Source organism: Tiliqua scincoides, chromosome 12 (assembly GCF_035046505.1).
Source record: "Tiliqua scincoides isolate rTilSci1 chromosome 12, rTilSci1.hap2, whole genome shotgun sequence".
NCBI classification, from domain to species: domain Eukaryota; kingdom Metazoa; phylum Chordata; class Lepidosauria; order Squamata; family Scincidae; genus Tiliqua; species Tiliqua scincoides.
Window position 1 is genome coordinate 16,566,163 of NC_089832.1, and position 23,068 is coordinate 16,589,230.

The window sequence follows — 23,068 nt, forward strand, 5'->3', positions numbered from 1 at the left end:
CATGGCACTTTTTGAATGGATTTTATTTTGGGATCCAGGCTTTTATTGTGTTTTATTGTTTCTAATGTTTTGATATGTATATCATGTTTTTAATTGTGAGCCGCCTTGAGTGTCCTCATGGGATAGAAAGGCAGGATATAAATCTCTTAAAAAAATAAATAAATAAATAAATAAATAAAATATTGTGAAGAAAGACTCAACCACGCAACACTTCCATGAACACGTTTACTGCAAGTAGCTCTATGGAAAGCGAATTCAGATAAATATAAACACTATACAGAGCTTCAAGCCAGTCTCCCAAAACTGCAAATGTGCTGCGTTTTACCATGAAAAACAATGTAACAATATTTACAATGGAAGACACAGCCGGATCAGTCAGCTCCAAATTTTAAACATATCAGTGAAGCAGAAATAGCAAATATAAGGAACAGTTTCAACCATCTATGTTTTAGTTTGTACAGACAATTTACTGTCCAATATCAAATTAAATTTACAGGACAAACATTGTTCCATCATTGGTTTCTTCTGTACTATACAGCAGCATCAACGGGTGGCTGGAAGGGTGCCCACGTAGTGATATGTTTACATCATTGGAAAAAATGGTCTCCCAGCGCAATACTGAATAAGTTAGTTGCTGTAAACTAAGACATAAAAGATTGCATATTTAGTATGCTGTACCTGTTAGTATTTGTACCAGTAGAGTTGAGGTTACCAATTTGCTTATTTATTCAGCATTTGTAAAATCAGTGCTGTATATTGTACCATGGCATCCTCAGGATCTAATATATAATATAAAGAATGTAACATTTGTTAATCTCTCTCACAATGTATCTTTTGAACGATCACACCCAAATCTCATTGTTTTTTAAAAAATAAAAAGATGTAAAGCTTCTTTTTTAAAAAAAGGCAGTACCTATTGCATGGTTAATTTACAGAGTCCAAACGAAACATACATGGCAAGACAGTATTGTGGTCTAGAAAAGTGGTCATTTTTTAAAGTTAAAATCTGTTTAGCAGCAACTAGTTAACTGTACTCTTGAAAACCTTGCTTTTCTAGATTCAGGAACTCATCTGTGCTTTTAAACTCTGCAGCATATTTTTTTTCCCCCTTCCAATTACTGGGCACCGCATGAACTCACGGATACCAACTATGTTTGCCAAAAGTTACCCACATCATTTTTGTGACATGTACGTTAACCCTAACCAAAAAAATAGATTCCAGTACACAGTAATGAACATCAAAACTGACACCAGGGTCTAATTTGTTATACAAACTGGTCTAGTACTTTTGAAAAGGTCAGATATCAAAGGGAGGCAATCCTTACTCAATACTTGTACAATATGCAATGTCGAGGAATACCAGCTGTGTGGTGCCTGAGGATTTGCGTACCACTTTCATTCAACCCTTGCAGTTATCAGTGCTTCTAATGATTAGTATATACTACAAGTACCAGCAACCAGTGTCACGTTCTCCAATGACATAAAGCCTACAAAGAGAGGCTCCTGGTTTCAGACTACGATTTTAAAATTTCCAATTTTAAACACCACTCCAGTAAGAAAATGTCTCCCCTTCCCCAATTAGGCATAATAGGAAAATGTTAATTATGGACCTTCCCTCCCCCCCAAAGAAGGTGGCAGCTCCATAGAAAAAGGGGACGTCAAGATTAAGGGATTCTCTCTCTAAGTTCTACAGCACATCAACGTCATAATGCAGGGATAATATACAATTGCGGAGTCTGCAGTTTTTCATTTGAACAAACAAAAAAATCAACTCCCCTCTTACGTCAAATTTATCATTAATAGAAATAACTATACAGGGAGAGGTAAGTTTAAAAAAAAAACAACTATCAGATACAACCAATTCTTCAGGTCTACTTTTACATTCAAGATATTCTTAACAATCTTCAATTTAAGATGACAAAGGAATATAAAAAAAAGATATAAGTTGCACAAATCTCTTGTACCATAAAGTAAAATTAAACAGAACCACAAAAGAGGAGCAAGAAGAGAGGTCTCTGTTCGGTACCATCTGCCCCCCCCCCCGGCTATAGAGTATTTGCCTTGCCACAAACAGCACACATGTCAGACACGGAGGAGGGAGTCCAAGATGGGTAGCGAGCATTTGTATCTTGATCCAATGCATGTTTATCTCGGAAGATTAGTTCAGTGGAACTTACCTCGGGTAACCATGCAGAGGATCATCATTTTGCTGGCCTCATGCTCTCTCCAGGTGGGAAAAAGAGGCAAAGCCACACAAGCACTGCCACCCCAACAATTATCTGGTCCCCAGAAGTCAGAGCTATCTTTGTAAGTGAGCTGCTTGGTGTTTGCTCTGGCAAGGTAGCTGCAGCCACAGCAAACAAGAAAGGGCCGCTTTTCAAAGACAGTTGCAACTGGGGAAGAGGTGTGTGTGGTGGCATCTTCTCCTCCTGTTCAGCCAGAGAGTCAGGCGGGCAAAGGTAAAGAGAGGAAGCCTCTCTTGCAATGTGTATGAGAGAAGGACAGACGGGATGCGAAGTCTACCACCCAAAACATTGGCTGCAGGCCTCTTAATTCTAAAATATTACCCATAGATTACAATAAGAGACTTATAAATAAGTGTGCTTAGGATGATAGAATTCACAGCCTTAGCCTCTTCTTCCCATCTCTTCAAAATGGGTTTTTGAACGGCCAAATAATAATTTCAAAGCCACTGATAACATTTAAGCTATCACTTCAAGTACTAGAAAAGCAAAACCCATATTAGGTAGATTCTCAGATACCAGCCTGGATTTCTCAAAACAAATTGGTGGGGAAAGGGTAGCAGGAGCACAGAAAGTTGTCATCGTTTCCACTCCAGCATTCACATTGCCTCCCAGACAGATGTAGTCAGGAGGCTGCGGGGGGAGGCAGGAGGAGAAGAAACCTCTGTCATCAAAGCTCATCTATGGCAATGTTCATTCAGATTAGCACAACTGTAGACTCAACAGCCACTTGATGAAAAATCACTCTGATGATGCACGTCCATGTCTGTGCTGGTGGAAGGGAACAGAGTTGGCTGGAGATGGGCTCTGCTTCCAAAAGCACCACACAGTTATGGAGATACCAGCTGGAAAGTCTGCTCTTCTCACAATGGTTTCCATGGTAATGCCATCAGTCTAGGGGAAGAACAAAAATATTTTAGTGCAAGCAAAACAGAAGAGAGACCAGTTTGGCTTGTTGCACATGGTTTGTAGCGCACATGTGACATCTATGGAAACTGCCAGGACATTCTTAAGGGATTAATCAACACACATACAATATTTACGTCCAAATCTTCAGACACTTTTCTTCCACAGAATCTGTTGCAGCCTATTAAACTTGCAAAGCCTGAGCCATATATGGCCGTCCGTGGTTCATGTGTGGGCAGGCTAATGCACACACTCTGTGCAACCCAACAGGGACCATGAAGTGTAGAAGGGAAGGGAGGTTATGAAGCACCTGAGAAACTACTACGCAGGACTGAAGTGTGACTTACAGTCTGGGCTAAACATAGCTTTACACCAAGTACTTATCCCCTTAGGCTACAGTTCTTTTAGAAATTATCTAACTCTAGCACTTTGACATATCCCCATGTACAATTTATGGATTATAGAACTCAGCAAGAGGGAAAATTTAATGGTGCGGTTTGAATCCCTACACTTCATAGTAACTTTCACTCAATCCAGTTTCACCACACTCCAGTTTTCAGCTCCCCCAAATGCCTGAAACCGCCCCTGAAATGCCACCACCTTTGTTTATTTTAAATCCCTCCTCAATCCCATCTTGTTTCTGAAGGCATTAGTCTGCTCCCTAGTCCCCTGGTTGTCTAAGTAAATACACATAATATAACAGTCTCCCTCTGAGAAATTTGGGTCTTAACTGGAAGCACTCATGGTCTCCAGAAATGTAGCCCAAGCAAGTGGGATCTAAACAGTCAAATATTTAAGATCACAACCTATATTACAGCAATGGTTTTCACAGATCCCTGCCACGAAAAGGCAATCCTTAGGTCAGTGTGTGACCCTGGTCCCCCAATATACTGAAGATGCAACTGTGGCAACCTTTTTTTTTTTGGACCATGTTTTACAGCCACAAAAGCATTAATTATAATTCTTTGACCAAGAGTGGTGCCACAGAAGAGAAATCACACTGTGTTCCCCAACTTTAAGCAAGCACATGCTCCGCCACCAAAAGATTCAGACAACCCTGAACACTCTGTGGCAAGGCAATAAACCATGTGGCCATCTGAAACTTTAATAGCCCGACTGTTCAGTTAGTAACAAATCACAAGATTAAACACTTAAATTACACACTCTGTGTGGAAGCCTCTGTGTGGCAAGCTGTTCACATGGAACACTTAGCCAGCTTTCTTCATGGCATCACAAATGGACAAAGAGTAAGACAGAAAAGTTTACCCCATCAGTTTGGTCATCTGCTGCACATTAACTCACTATGCAGTGTGAACAATCACCATGAACTAGCCTGCCCTCCATAGAGTGGGCCTTGTTTTGTAAACTGACCCCAAACTACACTCTTAGTTAACAACACACTGACAACCGTCTCAACTTGCTCCTTCATTAATTCAGCTATTAATACTGTAAGCTGCAACCCCCAACCTTTGTGGTACTGGAAGAAGAAGGAAGAACCAGCACACAATTACAGATCCTTTGATAAACTTCTTTGGGTTTACACCAGAGCAAAACTACCTGGGTAGTTCATCTGCTTAGGCATGGCTCTGAAACTTTTCTCTGAAAGTGTTTTGGACTAGATTGTGGCCCTGAATAGCAAAAGCACACACAAGACTAAAAATTGTTTCTTTCTTGCTGTTAATGTCTATGGCACCTCTGCAATTAACAGATCAAAGGAAGGAGTTACAAATGAGTGCATAAGGTACTTCTCTTGTTATTTTTCCATTAACCTGCTTAATATTGAAAATGAGCATTATTTGAAATAGATGTTAACTGACAGTTCCCGACTGTCCACATCACTCCCTTTCAGAGATCCAACAACAGTCCATACAGTAGATTTTGGGTACAGTGAATTTTACTGTAATTAGTATAAGTAATCTGTGCAGATAGAAGGTTGCAAAACCCACTTTGTTTTGCCAAAGGCATTCCTTACTCAAAAGAGAACTACAGGACAGCAAAGCAAATAAGTTAAAATCAATGTCAGATCTTCTGTCAGTTTCTCTCACTACTGGTTGGGGAAATCAGACTATATGGCTAGCAGTCAATGAATACAAGCTAACATACAAGAGGTATAACACACATACACCATTAAAATCAGCTCAATATTATATGCAGGGGTTCCCTAACTGTGGGTCAGAGCAGTAGGTCTTGACCCAAGTTTTGATGTGTCATGAAACCGACAAGCTGATAGCCAACAAGAAAAATGTATTGAACCTTATGAAAATCAAAACAGAGCAACACATGCACTTTTACAGATAAGGAGGAGTGTGTGCCTTCATCTACTTCAAAGGATAGGCCGAGAGGAATGCAAAAGCACCAGAATGGTCCCAACCCAATAAACGCAGGCCTCAATAAGCTCTCAAGGAAGAAGTACTCCCTCCAAGCTGACAATGATTGAACCCTATGGAAACTGAAACAGAGCCATACATATATTTACTTGTGAGTAGATGACCGTGCCTTAGTTTTTAAAGATTAGACAAAAGATTAGACAAAGGGGAATGCAAGGCCACCAGAATTGTCCCAATCCAATGAACATGGAGCTCAACAAACACTCCAGAAGGCAATTCCCCCAACATAGTAAAAAGGATAAAAACAGAGGCTTGAACCACTTTTCCAGCAGTGTGCTTGGAAGTCATGTCATGTCACGCAAAGGGAAGTTTATAGCAACCTCACCTGAAAGGGCTTCCATAGTTTTGGTGCAAATTCTATCCAGGGACTATAGGAAGGATCTTTCACCTGCCTTGAAGAAAGGACTTATGAAACAACTTGCATTAAAAACATGAGACTGTAGAATAAATTCCTGTAGAGACCTCACCCAAGACTAGTCTATATGCAATTATGTTCTCAGAAGTGTCTTCCTACTCCTGAGTAGCACAAGACTTGGGTGAATGCCTGCCCAAATACAATACAGTTTATCTTATTCCTCCCAAGGCTCATCCAAAAGGATAAAGTAATCAAAGATTTGAGGAATCACACGCATTCTTACAAGTCACATGTTATCGTACTGACCTTCACTATTCTGTAATGATGCAGAAGCCTCCACCAGAGAGGCTGAGCAAGGATGCACCTTCCAAGCAGTTGCTCACAAACCCCAAGAACCTCTCATCAGAATTACACCACTGGGAACACACCCAAGCAAGCAAACTATGAATCAGATTCTTTACAAAAACTAGAGGTTCCCAAATGAATTCAAGCAGGAGGTGTTTTATATTTAAAAACTAGATGGCAAATTAATTGCAGCAGATGGAAGATTGTTTGGCCTCTGGACAGAGGCTGGCAGGTCAGGTGGTTTTTGCAAGTCTGAACCCAGACTTGATCTACTGACTAACTCTTTAAATATCCCCCCAACCACACATGAATCTTGCTTTGCTGGCACCACCCCATCACCTTCTAAAGATGTTCCATGTTACAATGCATCACTGATAATTTACTATTATCTCCCTCAGGCTGGTTTTAAAAAAAAAGAGATGTGGGTTGATAAAATGGTAGTAGCCTGGAAGCAACCAAGTCAAAGGTCAAGGGAAGGCTGCTATTCTACAGTTCTACTGCCCAACCCCATTTGGGCATGAAACTAGCTCCAGAAGTCTCCAGCTGCAACAAGGCACATGTTCAAATGAGAACACTTGGGTAACACCACCAGCGAAGCTCCACTGATGCTATAACCCCTCCCTATGTACACAAGGCATAGCTTGCTTGTATCTACTACAATCTATTATTGTCTTACATTTATGTAAAAATGACGCAATGATAGTCCTACTGAAACAACTTCTGCTGATCAATATAATCCCATGAACAAGATATAGGCTTGGACTCTGAGGAACTGACCTCAGATACCTTCGCAGCCACAGATTTTGACAGGGCTGTCTGGGGAGGGGGAAGCATGCTCCCCATTGTGTATCTTCAAAGCCTGTTTGCTGCTTCTCCAAGGCAATGCAGGGCCAACAAGACAATTTCCAGTGGAGAAGTGGAAAGTGGGAGGAAGACCCACTCCACTAGTCCAGATTCCAGACTTGTGGTTATTACGGAAACACAGCTCTATACCCAGTACTGGAGGAAAAGTGGTGGTGGGTGGACGAGTGGCATACCTTCCTCCCACTTGCCACTTTACCACTGGAAATTGCACTCTTAATTGAGTTTTGCCTCAATGAAACAGTGGCCAGGCTTTGAAAAATATGAAAACACAGTCAAGTGTACTGTTCTGCCCTCAGGGTCAATTCTTGCTAGACATTTTATGCTTAATGAGATACACAAGTACAGCAAATATCAAAGCATAGCCTTATTTAGCTTGCAAATTTATTTTGGCCAGCAAAAAACATAAATAGCTATACAACACAAGTGAATTATTATCATTATCATCAAGAATATTTATCCACAGCTTTTGAATCAAAGTGATTTGCAAAGCAATCTAAAAAATCTACAGTCTAAAAAAATTCGGAAGAGACCAGCAACAGCCACTGGAAATGAGGGAGACTTGCTCTTCCCTGCTAAATACAAGATGGCACCACTTTAAAACTTGCCTCTTTGCATGTGAATGCATACAAAGCCTTAAAAATAAATGAACAAATACAAGAGATTCAATTTAAAACTACACCTAGGCTGTCCATACTAAGGAGGGACTTAAACTAAAAACTGAAACACAACACACTGGCAAGTTCAGGACTTCCTGTCGCTGCATGAGTTAATAAACTCAGTCAAAGCCATGTTCATCTGCTCCTTCAGGAAAAGTCCCAGCTTCGAATAGTCTATTCAAAGACTGAATGAAAGCATGCACATGGCATATTGAACATCAACAAATATCATGGAACATTGGATATTGTTCCATGTTACATGAACATGTTCCATGTTCCATGACTGTTCTAGTCAGACAAAAGAGATTTGACGTTCTCACATGAACTGAATTTGAAGTGTGGTTATAACTGAAAATAGCCCAAAGAGCAAAGCAACAAAAGTCGTGGACAGAAGTCAAGGTATTATCATCCAAAGCACATGTGTACAAAGTTTAACTTGTGTCTTACCCACTGAGGGCATGTGCTTCCTTCAAACTTGATCTTCTGTATTCTGCACTTGGGTATCCATAGACCAGTACAACATTCAAGGCAAAATTAAGATGAAGGCAAATCACTCTCTCAACTGCAGTCCCTTGTCTTTAAAACGGAAATAACAGTGAAGAAAAATTAAAAGGACTGCGTGAAAACTGACACAATTACCTGAGGGTCAACCCAGGTGAACAGAATGAGACTTCTGAGATGATATCTATGGAATTACAATATAAAGCACTTCAAACAGAATTGGTATCTCATTGCATGGTGCCAGTTAAGTATTCCATCACAATAAACCATGTTAAGGAGCTCCATATGCAACTATTTGGAAACATCTCTTGACAAGGAAAACTTGTCAACATGTGTTCAAAGGTGTCTATGGCATTTCTACCAATAAGTACTTCCATTTTCTTTCAGAAATATAATAAGCTTGATCTCAACCACCAACACCTCCTCTACACAGACACACACAGAGAGTTCCATATAAAATGACACCCAAAACTCTGCCAACAGCAAACACAGGGGACTGACTGAATCATCTTCAATTATTCAAAAATTGAATTCTTATCCTAAAAATCACTTTTCATTTCAATTTTTGTAATTTTATATTAAATATCTGAGACACAGGCAAATACCAAACATGACTGTACAGCCAATAGTCTTGGGGTTTTTTTTGCCTTAGTGAAGTAATTTAAGTAGAAAGAAAGTCAACTTCTGGTCTTCACAGGTGTGACTATCTTTAAAAATTATCTCTCTCAAGTGTGCCCTCCAAAGCAATGTTTTTTCAGCAGCAGCCAGGAAACATTCAAAAAAACCTGGGTTGTAATAGCCATGAATGACTGAGTTCAGGCTAGGGGAAGAAACACACCAGGTCAATGCTTCTTGTTACAGTTATCACAAAGAAAACAGGGAAAGGACAGAGATACAAGAGAAGAGAGAAACTGAGAGATGCTGGGATGCAGTGGAGACTGAGGATAAGAGATGGAACTGAAACACAAAGGAGCTTTCAGAAAGGTTGAAGCAAGCAAGAGTATAGCAAGTCAGGAAAACAGTTTTAATTTTGAAACGAACACCACAACTTTGAACATAGTCACTAAAACAACTTTAAGCCTGGCAAGTTTTCAAGCTTTAGCTGTAGCTGTGTGCAACTTTTGCTAGGCACACAGTGTCCAGAACTAAGAAAAGTCAAACTCTACAATCTGTACAAGATGGGCAAAAAAGACTGCTTTGGGACTACTTGTGAAAGGCAACATAAAAAGGAAGAAACTCTGCATATGAGTTATCAAGCATTTTAGCACCAGGACCCACTTTTAAGAACAACAATCTTTCAGGACACAGTGGAAGTGATGTCATGGCCAGAAGTGACATCAAGCTGGAAAAAATTTTCATACATCCATACGACAAAAAATCAAGTAAGTTAAGTTTACAGTTTTTAAATAAAAGAACCCTCCTAATCCTCCCAAGCAATTGATGATCTGTTTAAAAACATTCCCAAAAAATCCCAAAGGCTGCAATCCTATTCCACTCTCACTCAGGTATAAGCCCCACTGACTACCATGGTTAAAAGCATATATGCAATAGCCTGTTAAAAGCATAGATCTGTAACATTTTCCCAAATGCTGTCACAAACTATGGTAGCATCAAGTCTTGTATATGGGGAAAAAAATACACATTGAAATGAGCGAAGACCCACCTGAAATTGGCCCACAACTCATCTAGTTCATACCAACTCACAGTTTGAGAAACCCTGCTGTAGTGTATTTCCGTCATTTGCATCCCCCCCCATTTGTATTATGAGAGGGAGGAGAGCAGAAATCACGCAGGGAATTGAAGCTTCACTCCCCTGGAAATCTTACCCAAACTCTTCCCAGCCTGGAGATCTTAACAAGCATCACTATCTTTGCAGTCATAAGGACCAGAAACCCATGCCTCCTGGCTGTTAAAAAAAAAATCCTTTCTGCACTTTCAGAAGTGAAAGAATGAACTAAGCCACATCTTTAGCTATCCCTACAGTCACTCAATTTGTTTCAACTGACATCCTATTCTTCTTTATGGGATCAGTGCGACTACAGAAGTTCCTCCACCACTGCATGATCTGCACACCCCCATTCCTCCCTCACCAAGGACTGCAAGCCATGTTAAGAAATAACCTGTGAGACAATCTTTTCTACCAGGGAAGATCATGTCTTCATGTTGCCCAAGATCAAACTCTCCCTACTTGTTTAAAGCTGAAATGTCAGAAAGAATAGTGTTTGCTTGCAACACCACCACACACAGGACACCTGCCCATACACACTTCAAGTTCAAAGAAGTAATTTGGGAAAGGCTGCACCGATTTGCCTGGTTAGGCAATTTAGATAATCCTTCCAGTCAAAGACCTCCTACAAACTCCTGATGTGTCTCACTTGAAACAACTCCTCAATAAATTTACTCTTCAAAACTTGGTTTAAGGTTGAGATAATGCTCCCCTTATGTAATCACTGTGGTGACCAATCACAATGTTTTGCTCCTCCTTACATGCCCACAGGCCACCTGCATCTAATTAGGCACATACATTTGCCTATTAGATCTGGAACTGGGTCAAAGGTAAGGCAGGCAAGCAAGCATTCTTTGTCAAGACACAGCAGTACTAAGTTGACAGACTTCAGTTTTCTTTCTAAAAGGGCTGCTGTGCCTTTGTCCAACAAGCAGAAATCCAGATGAGACTTTTTTCCAGCACAGGGTTAGTGATGGGATAAGCCCCACCTGTTGAATTGCTGTTTGTCACACAACTATTGAAAGCACAGGAGTCTTGCTTAGAATATAGAAACTGGCAACATTAATTGTCCAGTGCCCTGATGGTATAAGCATTTGCAATCTCCTCCAACCCAGAAAACACCATTTAGATCAGCAGAACCAAAACATTTGTTTCAACATGTATAGTGCAAAGGTGATCATTAAGGATCAGAGGTTGCCTTTAAGATGCTTAATAAAAGCTGCATGTGACCAAGGTTTAACACAAATAGGAATTTCCAGGATGGGCCTAGGCAGCCGCTCTCTGGGTGATAGTGAGTCACACAGTTTTAGGGCAAACAGCACTGAAGATTTATCCTTCTTCCCTCTTTCTTCTTCCCTATCCCACCAAAAACATTTCACAATTCTTCTTTAAATTTTAGTCTAATTTTAATGAAATTAAAATTCTTATTTCTCACCAAGGTATTTTAAACACATTTTTGTATTCATAGTCAATGCAGTTCTCTCTTAAGCCTGAAATCTTAGCAAACCCAACCTGGCTTCTATACCAAAAAGCAAAACCAAGAGTTTAAAAACAAACCTGACTATTAATAAGTAATTGTACAAACCAAGATTCAGCCCTGCGTTTCAACCAGTAACACAGTCTTCCCCTCCACAACAGTAAATTCCTCCCAAATTCATGGAGATATTAATCTGATGCTATACTGCTTCACCATGAAGAAAAATGTTCTTGCCTATTGCTCATCACTGGAAACAGGGCGTTAACACCTACAGCCTCCCCCTGCTAGCCATGTCCCTGCAATGACAGCTATAGAAATCTCAGCTGCCTGGTAATTTGCTTATTCTAGTCTATTTTTCCAGACTCCTACAACAGCTCAGATCTCCTGTCCTAAGAGCATCCTAGAAACAGACTGGCCAAATGTGTTTGCATTATTTTCAGTTAAGCTCACATAATAAAAGCCACAATTCAGTGCTGAGTTGTGCTGGCAATAAAGTCCATTCCTTTCAAAGAGACAAATGTACCAGACTACCTGACTGCTGTCTGAATGTGTAGCTTGCCTATTTAACTAGTTACAATGAAGTCCTATTGTAGCTGTTCTTAATCAAAAGAATGCCCACTAAGCACATGTGGTGCCCCTTCAAGCAACGTATTAGGACTTTCAACTTTGAATTTTACACAGTAAAGAAACAGGTCCCTGCCCTGAGGTGCTAACAATCCAGAAATTAAAACAAGAGAGAAAAGGGAAGCAGGAATAAAACAGGAAAAGCATTTTTCAATTTAACAACATCATACAGAATCAAAACTAAATACATACGGTATTTTCATCATGATATAATGAAAAGGAAATCAAACTCCAACCCACTCACACACACACCCAGTAATACAGTCTTTATTAGGCACCAGAATGCCATCAGGCCACATAAGCTTCTCAAGGCTTTTGAGTTGCAGTCTGCACACCTCAAAGAAGAAAGTCCCACATACCCACTAGATATACTTCAGATGGAGATGGAATGTGGAACACAGTCTTGCAAGAAGATTTCAGAGGCCAAGGAGGATCACATGGGAAAGGACAATCTTTTAAGTGTCCTAGTCCCAAACATAAGCAACATTTTAAATATCCATTCACTTCCAAGTGAAGTGATATCATGTTTTTAGACTCAACTGCAAGTCAGGACAGTGACTGCTACTGGGCAGGTCTTCTGAAATGGAACTGTCCCTAGCCAGAGAAATACCAAAGACGCATACATTTCTTTATAAACACTATCACCACTGAACTACAATCTAGAGCACATTAAGCAGATTCTGTTGTGGACCAGATTCTGGCCATGAGGTATGAATGGCTGTGCTGAATGCATTTCAGCGCACTGCCTCCCCTCTCCAAATGCTGTACTTTGCAAGGTTCATTAACATTTATAATTGATTTTGCAAAAGGTGGCGGAAATGCAGACAAATTGTGATCTTTCCAGTACATTTGAGGGCACTGAACTTTGCTGCCTTCCATTCTTTCTCTGTCTGTACAAGGTTTCTCAGTACTTTTAGATTATTAAGCAACATATAATTAAAGAGGGTTAACATTTAGTTTCAACTGATGATCTCTATTTACATTTGTAAAGAGTCTTAGTTACAGCTTAAAAGCGTAAAGATGTCTTTATATACATGTCTCCCTTCCGCCATGTTAACTGTTTTTGTAAGCTCCTTAGTTTGGGTAAAGTGATACAGACAGAGTCAAACATTTGAGTTGCTGTGTTTGAAAGCCTTACATCAGCAATTCGGGAGTAAAATCAAATCACTTCAGCTTATTCCCAAGGGCGTAACTAAGCAATACAGGAAAATGCATGTAACAGAACTCCACCAGCTACTTTTGGTACAGAAAACATGCTTTAGGGGAGGCAGTTTAGAGTGGAGAAGTATGGGGGAGAAGAAGATGGTGTTTAACTCCTTCCTTGCCTAAAGCTTTTCTACTGTGACTTCTCAAGTCACTTTTCTCATGAAGTTACAAACGTACCAAGAACTTGCTAGGAAAAGGTTAGCCATGTACTTTCCTGCTTCTCTGATCCAACTCCTAAGTGCCTCTTCTGGAACAAAAGTGACCAGAGCTTTACTATGTTTATTTGCATGTAATGTTTAGATATGCTCAGAAGCAGACACCATCAGTTTTACCACCACCACCAAAAAAAAAAAAAAAACTTTCCCTAGTGTCAGTAGTTAGTGAAGTGGAGCAAAGCTTTCAACTGTTCCCATTCACCAAATGGATCAAGGAAGTGCACAGAAACAATCTGAACAGGAGAGGAACCGCCTGCACATTTTTATTAGGATCAAGGTAAAATGAATACTTTTGGTTGCAAAAGCCTCAAGTTGAGGGTTTCTAACAATGAAACTCAACAGCACTTGTGTTTACAGTGTCTTAATTATAAGCATTTTCAAGTTATGTCTGCCCAAGTATTATGAAACTTATGTTTTGCTGTTAGGAACAGCAATCTTTCTCAAGTTGGAAATAAGAGCATACACTAATACAAGGCCGATAAGAATGGAAATGGGGTCAGGAGCTGTGACCCGACCCTCAAGACTCATTTCAGAGTTCTTAGGAGAAATGCGAAGCTTCAAACAAGGCTGCCTGCCCAAACAAAAGTAAGATGAGTTTCCAAGCAAGAGGAGACAATGCCCCTGTCCCATTTCATACTTTCTGAGATTCCACTTGTATTTCACCATCAAATCATCTCTTAGAACTTTTCAGCTTACTGAATTAAGCGAGTATCTCCACCTGAAAAGGGGTAAGAACCACCAAGTTCTTCAGGCACACTCAGTCTTTTTCCAGTCAGCTTTTTTTATCAAATAGGATTAATTTTACATCTCCAAAGTCAGATTGGAATAAAGACTGAACTAAAGAGTTTAAGGAGATATTTCATACCTTCCTCATCCTCACCATGGCGAATGCTTCCTCACCCTGTAGTAAGGATAAGGGGAGCCTCATAGCTTAAGACTTGGGAAGGAGGCAGGGATCATATGCACAGCAGCACTACATTCTCCAAAGTTCCACACAGCTATGGGAAGAATTCCAGCCTCACTCTCTGGCTCCAAGCTGAAAACTGAGTCTAGGGCTTGCTGCTTGGGCAATGGACTGCCTGAGCAACTCAGCACCAAACAAGACACATCTTCATCTCCTTCATCTCCACATGAAGTCAGGGACAATCCCCTGCTTTCCTTTTAGAGCTACTTGGAGCTGAAGACCAGGGCGGATAGGGATAACTTTTGCAGTGGTACAGGTCTTTCCAAAGCCTTTGAAAACCTGGCTTAACTACAGACACACTCTTCACTCAGTCCCCTCTCCAGCTCTAAACTTAGAACTGTAGGAGGGGAGCAGAGGGCTATCCTTCACCTCATGAGATGGTGCAGCATAAGGTCAGGAAAAGACAGCAGTCCTATGCATGCTTACTCAGAAAAAAGTCCCATTGAAATACCTGGTATTTAAGCACATGTAGCACTCCTATTCATGCTTACCTGTAAAGCCCTGGCTTATACAGTGGGTCTTGCTTCAGAACCCACATACATAGGACCAGTCAAAGTTTACAGACTCCTTGCCCCATCCACAAGGTACCCCCAACAATTTGCATACAGAGTTGTGGTGCTACTGTAATCCATCCTTCCTGCCTTTACAGGTGAGAGAATGCAGAAGCCACCTACTTGCACACTGCTGTGTTTTTTTCTGTTCTGTTGCCCACCCTCCCCTTGCTTGGTACAGACGCCAAGTAGAGACACACAAAGACCCCAGATTTCAGCTTGTGGAGAACAAAAGCACCACTACTTTCAACCACCACAGCACTTTTTACTCTGGAAGTAGATTTTAACGTTCTGATTGGCTACATAAAGGCAGATGAAAATAATGAACACTTCGGCCACAAGCCAAAACAGGGTCAGTGAATTAAGCATGCTTAATTCTGTGTTTCATTGTGGTGATTACCAACAGCTGAATGTATATTTCTCATTCATATATGCTTATACATACTCCCACTTTGTATTTGTAAACAACTTTTGAACAGAGAAGTAAGCAATCCCCACCAACTTGACTCAACTACAGTTGGTGATAGCAGAATTTTCTTGCTCCTTTTCATATTTTAGTTCTCACAGACTTACCAAAAAGTAATCAGACAAGAAACCAGTCATTTAAAATACACTAGCCAGATGTGCTTAACACTTTGCATTCACCATTAAGGCAACACGTGTTAAAGGTTTCACCAGGAATTGCAAAAATAGAATGACAGTATTCAAAGTTTAAAATCAGTAGCCTGGTGAGAAGTACAGAATCAAAACATTTTCCTCTATTTGACTTTAATTATATCAAGCAAAGTATAAACTGGGCTTTAAAGTCTCTGGAAAACACCAAAATTCAGTACTAGTACTCACCACTTTTGACTAGTTAAAATTGATTTAAATGAGGAATGAAAATGTTTCAAATCTGCCATCACTCGCTCACTCAGAAGAATACTTCTACATGCTGACACACTGAGTTACAGTTTAAACTAGGAATTATCCAGACTAAAAAAAGTATGCCACAGCAAATATACTACACACTAAAAAACCCAAACAATGCTCATCTGCCATGTAATCTTTTCCAATATTAGACCATAAAGGATCTGAGCTCATGCAATCTCTTAAAGCCTGTGAACATGAGACTTGTGGGTTCACCTTAATTCATTCTGAATTAATTCAGCAGCCGGCTTATCAATGTCTAGTTATTTTTTTCATGCCCATGTATTGAGCAATAAAGGACTATTCCTTTAAGTGGCAAGGAAAGTATACCTATTGCGCAGTGTTGTTAGCATTTGGGTGCTTTTTAAAATATACTATTTATACATAAAGTACTTGTAAACAATCATAACTAAACATTTTGTCTTCATTCAAGTAGTAACTGGAATCATAAAGTTCAGTAAAAAAATGACAGCTTCTGTTTTCTCCCACTATAAAGCAGAGAAATGAAAGCTAAACTGTTCAACTTCCAACACAAAAGAGAATACAGTTAAGCCTTCCAAAGTAGCATCTACAGTAGAAATTTAAGCCTGTGTAATTGTCATGGTGTCCAAACACATACACAAGAAACGTGGGGGGGGGGGGAATAAATGGGCCAATGACATTCTGATATCTTTTCAGAGAACTACACTTCCCAGAAATCATTGAGAGAAACCCAAAAGTTGATTGGGTACAGAATAAAACCAGATTAAGTTCATAATGCAAATATGTAGTCTAAGGTTACAGTCATTTTTTTAAAAGTTATATAAGAGTACCATATGCGAATATACCAAATTATTCTACACATCCGACAGTAAACTACAGGAAGGTTTGGTGTAGCTGTAAATGACTCTGTACTGTAGAAGATAGCAGAGGGATTGTGATTGTGGGAATAGGTAGGTAGATTTTTCCTAAGGAAGGGAACAGATTCTAGTCCTTTCATAATGTAGGCCATATTAAAATAAATGGCTGTCTGGAAGAATAAGGGACAGCTATTTCCTTTTATTGCAGTACTGTATTGTGAAAGGGGGGGGACATTACATTAAGCCCTGAGCTGATAATCAAGTACAACTATGAATATGACTAAACTGTTCTGGTGTTTTACACACATAGCCTGACTGCTTCACAGACACAATCATCATGCCCACTACCCAGATTTAAGAGTAGTAAGTTAACTGCAACCAGCAGCTAGGCCCCAACTGCAAATAGTTCAACATTACTTATACAAAAAAATGTCAACAGAAAAGGAACACGCACCACTGAAAAACCCACTGTGACCCAATAAGATATACTGAAATGATGCATGCATTAAATAATTTGGTACGTGTATGCAAGAAAGTTACAAACCTTTTCTTGCCGAGCTGCACTTCAAACCGTCTGATCTGCTGAAATCTATGCTTACATACACTCCACTTTCCAGATTCAGAGTACCATTTGGAAGGTGGCAGTTTGGGGTACTAGGGCTCTCCTCACAGTTTAGGGAATTATCTCGTAAATTCAGAGCTATATAGTTTAAGCCATTCTGAAACCCCGTTGAAGTGTCTCGGGACATCTTGCTTTCATGGCCATCTGAAATGTGTTCTTCAGGTTTCAACCACACATTGTCAAAAGAGGCAGAGCTGTGCCTTTTACTACTGTCAGTAAAGAAAGAGGAGGAGGTGGTAACTGTGGCAGCAGAAGAAAAGGTCTCAGAGCTATGCCGCCTCCTTCCTTGTGGGTCAGCACGAATGACTTTAGGTACTACTGGAGGGTCAGGACTAGGAACAGAGAAGTTACTGCTACCGGCATATTGGTCAACAATGCACAGCCGATTTACTATGGAAGGAGGGCTATCCATCTTTAAGCCATTTTTGCTTTCTGAGCTAAATGGTCCAGGTGGTGTTGCTGCCATGTTGAAGGTCATCTCAGTGTAGTCATCAATCCTACCACTTGCTGCGCTAACACAAGCAGTACCAAATGAGAGCCTGGCATAATCAGCATCAGGTGGGTTCCTTGGGATACCAGAACTTGCATAAATTGAAATATCTGTTAAGGAGTTGGATAGGTCCTTTGTTGCTTTTGGTGACTGGACATCAAGATCAACGCTCATGTAGTCAGAAAGTGGTGACTGCCTGTGGTCACTGCTGGAACCAAGAGATGATGGAGATCCTTCTGCAGATAGTGAATAGGGCGTATTACTTGCTTTTTCACCAAAGTCAATATTTATATATTCTCCAGGACTAGATGGCTCAAGTGGAATTGTACGATCATACATCCTTGGTATAGTATTACTACCTCTAGTGCCCAATGGAAGTTTTGTAGGCCTAGTAACCCTGTTCTGAGAAAGGCCTTCATCTGAAGCCATCAGATGAGGTGATTTGGAAAGGCCGTTGGCCAGAACTTCACTACCAACAGGGTTAACATCTTCAGAGCCACCATACAGTAATTTTCCAGGTGATGACATTGGAACATACTCATTATGTTCACCATTGTCCCCTAAAAGAGTCTTAAAGCTTCGTGGGAGGGAGAAATAAGAGCCAAGGTTTTTGGAACTAGAATTGGTATGCATATAATTTGAGTCACTGGGTTGTTTTGGAGCAGCTGAATTTCCAGGTGACATATCCATGTACTCATTATTGGCCAATTTTTCACTGCCACTTTTAGAATTAAATCCAGTTAAAGGACTCCATACAGGTGAAGAGACAGCCCTGGGAAACATCATCATATATCCTTTTGCGTCTGCCTGAGGGGATGACCATGAGTTGTTTATTTGTTTTGGAACAGACACATTTTTGGGAGTCATTGGCAAATAATCACTGTTGCTTGCAAGAGAGGATGCAACTCCTGGCATCATGGGCATGTACCCATCGTCTCTGGCTTTATTTCTGCTTTGACTACATACAGAATCAAGCGCAGCCTCCCCATAGTGAGATTCAGGGTTATCTTTAAATTTTGGCGATTCAGAACATGGCAAAGGCCCATGGCTTCCGACAGAATCCTCATCTAAAGAAGCTGCTGTTTGGGTTGTTTTCTGCTGCACCGGTACAGAAGTAGGCTTAGTTAAAGAATAAGTTCTCTTTCTGAAACATTTCTCAGCATCCCGGGAATCATCTCTTGCACCATTATTATCCATTTGCTGTTTGCTCATAGACATGTATTCACTTAAACAATTTTCTTCCCTGATTGGGGGTGTGTTGCCCAAGGAATCAGGGGTGTTACTCCTCACACGAAAGTATCTGAAGTCACCAGGGCTGGAACCATATTCATCTGAAGAAATAAAGCCACCATCACTGGGGGACCCACAGACGGATGAACTAGAAGGCCTTACAAGGGTATCCGAAGCAGATCCATGGCCACTACTTGAAGAAACACTGATGGGGCTAGTTGTGGAAGGGAAATGAGATACTGGCAGAGAGGCTGATCTGGTGTGATAAGAAGAGCTAAATGCTGCTCTAACATACCGTCCACTCCCTTCCTGTCGCCCCAAATTCATCCTTGCTGTATTCAGATGAATCAGACTCCCAGTCACAGACCTAAATGGTCTGGTCATTGTCCCCTCCCCTTCGCTAGAAGTTCTGAAACGATAAGAACTACTACTCTTGGTGGTGGGAGGGGTCCCCCCAGTAACACTTTCAGTTCTGGATCTTCGCTGCAAGCCAGTCTGGCTGGGTGGCAAGTTGCCCAGGTGCCTCCTGGTAGTGATGAAGGAGATGGGGTTGGTGCTGCTACCCCCACCACTAGAAGACTGACTCTTGCTGCGAGGTCTGAACTCAGAGAAGGCTTTCAAAGCTTTCATGGTTTCCAGAAAGGTTTCATGCATGTTCTGGGCGACGACCGAATCATCCACTTGCATCCACAGTTCTCCTGGCCCAATGGAAGCAGACCTGCCCACTTCAACGAAGAAGAAGTTCTCTGAGTGCCCACAGCGACGGACATTCATTAGCTGCAAGTGGACAGAGGGCACCTCAGTGTTCAGTTTGACAAGGTGGATAGCCTTGCTGGAGAGGCACAATCTATATACGCCGGTGAGGTTCTTCGTCTGCCCCAGGCCCTTGGGCTTCACGTTGACTTGCCAGACTTCCTTGAACACAGTCCCCGGCCTGAGAGCAGCCCCGTAATGCTCATCGTCATCATCCAGTTGATCGGCCTGGTCTTCCTGCTCCAAGAACCCCCTCTTGCTCTGGCTCATGAGCTCGCTGATCGCCTGGTACCACCCCTCCTGCTCAGCCTCATTCTCGGCGACCATGGCAAAGTACTCATCCTTGGTATACAGGGCGATGATGTACTTGTGCTTGGCGTCCGCCCGCCGGCTGACGGCGAAGCACTGGTACAGAGGAATCACCCGCTTGGGAGGCGGGCAACAGAGGGCCACGTTCCCACCGGCCGCAGCCGCTGCCCGCAGGCTGCTCTTGAACTTCTTCTCGCTGTCGTAGTACTCCAGTCGGGCTGGGGCCAGGTGCCTCTCCTCCCGCAGCACGAAGTAGCGCTTGTGCCCGTGCTTCTGCTTCCGAAGGTAGCCGCACTTCCGCACGTCGTCGCCCACCACCGGGGGTGGCTGTGGTGGCAGTGCGGGGGCTCCCCTGTTTGAGGGGGCTGGAGGGCCAGCCCGCCCCACAGGGCCAGCGCGTCCTGTGGGGGTCCCAGCAGGCAGCGGCGAGGCTTCTTCTTCCTGCACCAGGCAGAGAGATGTGCTGGGTGACCTCCGCAGCAGGAGCATGAGGGGGTGTGCGGGGGGCGGGCAGGGGGCCCCCTCCACTGGCTCAGGGTCCTCCTCGGCGGGCAGGGGGGCAGCAGCAGCAGCCAGCCTGGGGCCCCCCGTGCCTCCTCCGCCGGCAGCAGCCTCCTCACTGGCCTCCAGCGCGGCGGGGCAGCCTCCCCCTACTGCCGCTTCTTCCCCAGGGCCGGGCAGCCCGCTCGCCATCCTGAGGGGCCGGGCAGGGGTAGGGGTAGGAGCAGGGCCGGCGTGCGTGGCCGGGCGAGGCGGGGGGCAGCCGCCCTCAGCAGCGGGTCCGGCCGGGCATGGGGCGCCGCCGCAGCGGCTGGGCCGAGGCGAGGCGGGCGCGACGACCGGTCTCTGCTACTCCCTCGCTCGCTTGCTGTGGCAGCCTCGGCGGCGGCACCACGGCGAAAACATCACGTGACCCCTGCGGGCGCGCGGGCGGGGGCACAAGACAGAGCGAGCCGAAGCGGCGCTGCGTCCGTCCACGGGGCGTGGCCGCGTCTGTGTGTGCGAGGGGGGAGTCAAATTCTTAGAATGGACGGGCGGCCAATGGGAAGAGAGGGGCCGTTCCCTTCTCCAAGCGGTCCAATCCGACGCCCCACTCCCAGGTGACGGACGGGCTCCGCGGCCAATGAGAGGTGCGGGTCTTTAATAGTTCGGGGCGGGGCTAGGAGAATGCGATTTCGCCTCGTATGTGTGTGAGTGTGAGAGGGGGAAGCGGAGGGAGGGGCTGGCCGTCGACCAATCAGCGCCTCACACACAAACACACACTAAAAAAAAAAAGGCGGAGGCGGGCGCTTTCAATGTGTGCGTGAGGATGAGTAAAAAACATACACATGTACAGAATGAGGGGGTGAGTGGCAGGCCGTAGGACCAATCAGCGCTTGGGGCGCCTACGGAGCGGCCAATGAGGCGCTCCTTCGTGCTCCCTCAAAGGGAACCACTGGGCCTCTCCTGGCGCCCCTGTACTCGCTTCCCTCCCCCGCCCGTTTTCAGTTTGGGTGACCCGAGAGGCGCCGTGATTGGCTGCGAGGAGGGCCAATGGCAGAGCGCGAGGGCCGAGGGGCGGTGGAGGGGGCGGGGCTGCGGAGGAAGTAAACAACTCGTCAGCGCGCGGGCGACCGTTGCGGGAGGGTGGTGCGCAAAAGCCAACCGTCCCAGTGCGGGGGCAAGAGGAGGCGGAGGCGGGGCCAAGGCTGGAGCGCGCCCACGCCTTCTCTGTTAGCCACGCCCCTCGGGCTGTATTTTTATGAAGGGGGTTCCCTGCCCAGCGGGAAGGGGCGGCCACGCCCACTCCAGAGCAGTTGAGGCCCTGAGGCGCCCCTCCCCCTCCCAACGGCCCCTCTGAGGCCCGATCCCCGCGCGCCTTCCTGGGAGTAGCCCCACTGAACACAATGGCGCTAACTTCTGAGTAGACCCGCACAGGGCTGGGCTCTGAGGGAGAGTTTACCTCAGGAAAGTGCGCGCAAAGAAGCATCTTTTCCCCCCAAATAAAGTTTACCTCATAAATGTTTATTAATTAACAACAATTATTTCTTAATTAATAATTAATATAGTAATTGATAAATCAATTAACTAATTGATTAATCAATATATTAAACACTATTAATTACTATTAATATTCTTAATGATTTGTCAATTATTAATAAATAATTAAATAATTAATACATAATTAATAAGCAAATGCAAACATTGATTAATAAATTATTAGTGAATTATTAAATTTATTATTTAAATAAAATAATAATAAAATTATTATTAAATTAATATAGTAATAATAATTAATAAATAATTAACGAATAATCAGTAACTATTTCTTGATTATTAAGAAATGATTAATGATCAAGTCAAAAATATTGATGCATATTAAATATTTATTATCAATTCTTAAGTTCCATTAATAAATAACAGTATTTTTGATATTAATAACCAAATCAAAACTTTTTTTATTTATTAATTATTTTTATTGATTTTATTTTATTAATTAATTATTAATTATCTCATAACGATGGCGATGATGATGATGATGATGCTGACAATGACGATGATGAGATTTTTGCGCAGTCAGTCTGTTATTGGGCAACTTAGTTCTACAGCCAGAAAAGAGGACTTCTGCTCCTACTGCGCCTGCATTCAGTCTACGTTCAGGACACCATTCTAAGTTCCAAGTTCAAACACCAACATCAGGGCCCAATCCTCTCCTACTTTCCATCCCCAGTGTAGCCACAAAGCAGCCCCGTGGTAAGGGATATGTTCCCATACCTTGAGAAGGCCCCAGTGACTGCCTCCACCACCACAGGACACTGCGCACACTCCACTGGCACAACTGCACCGGCACCGGGAAACAGGATAGGATCGGGCCCTCATTCTGCCCGCTTTCAAAGGGGCTCTGCGCTGTGCCGCA

General features: G+C 42.8%; 1 protein-coding gene across 1 annotated transcript; it reads right to left on the reverse strand.

Annotated features, from left to right (window-relative positions):
• Positions 1–219: 219 nt before the first annotated feature.
• On the reverse strand, positions 220–20,972 carry IRS4 (insulin receptor substrate 4). The gene is made up of 2 exons (XM_066640152.1): positions 17,313–20,972; positions 220–3,137 (listed from the first exon to the last, which is right to left on the reverse strand). Exons 1-2 carry the CDS (start codon positions 20,863–20,865, stop codon positions 3,133–3,135), a joined length of 3,558 nt encoding a protein of 1,185 aa, XP_066496249.1. The 5' UTR covers positions 20,866–20,972; the 3' UTR covers positions 220–3,132.
• Positions 20,973–23,068: the final 2,096 nt, after the last annotated feature.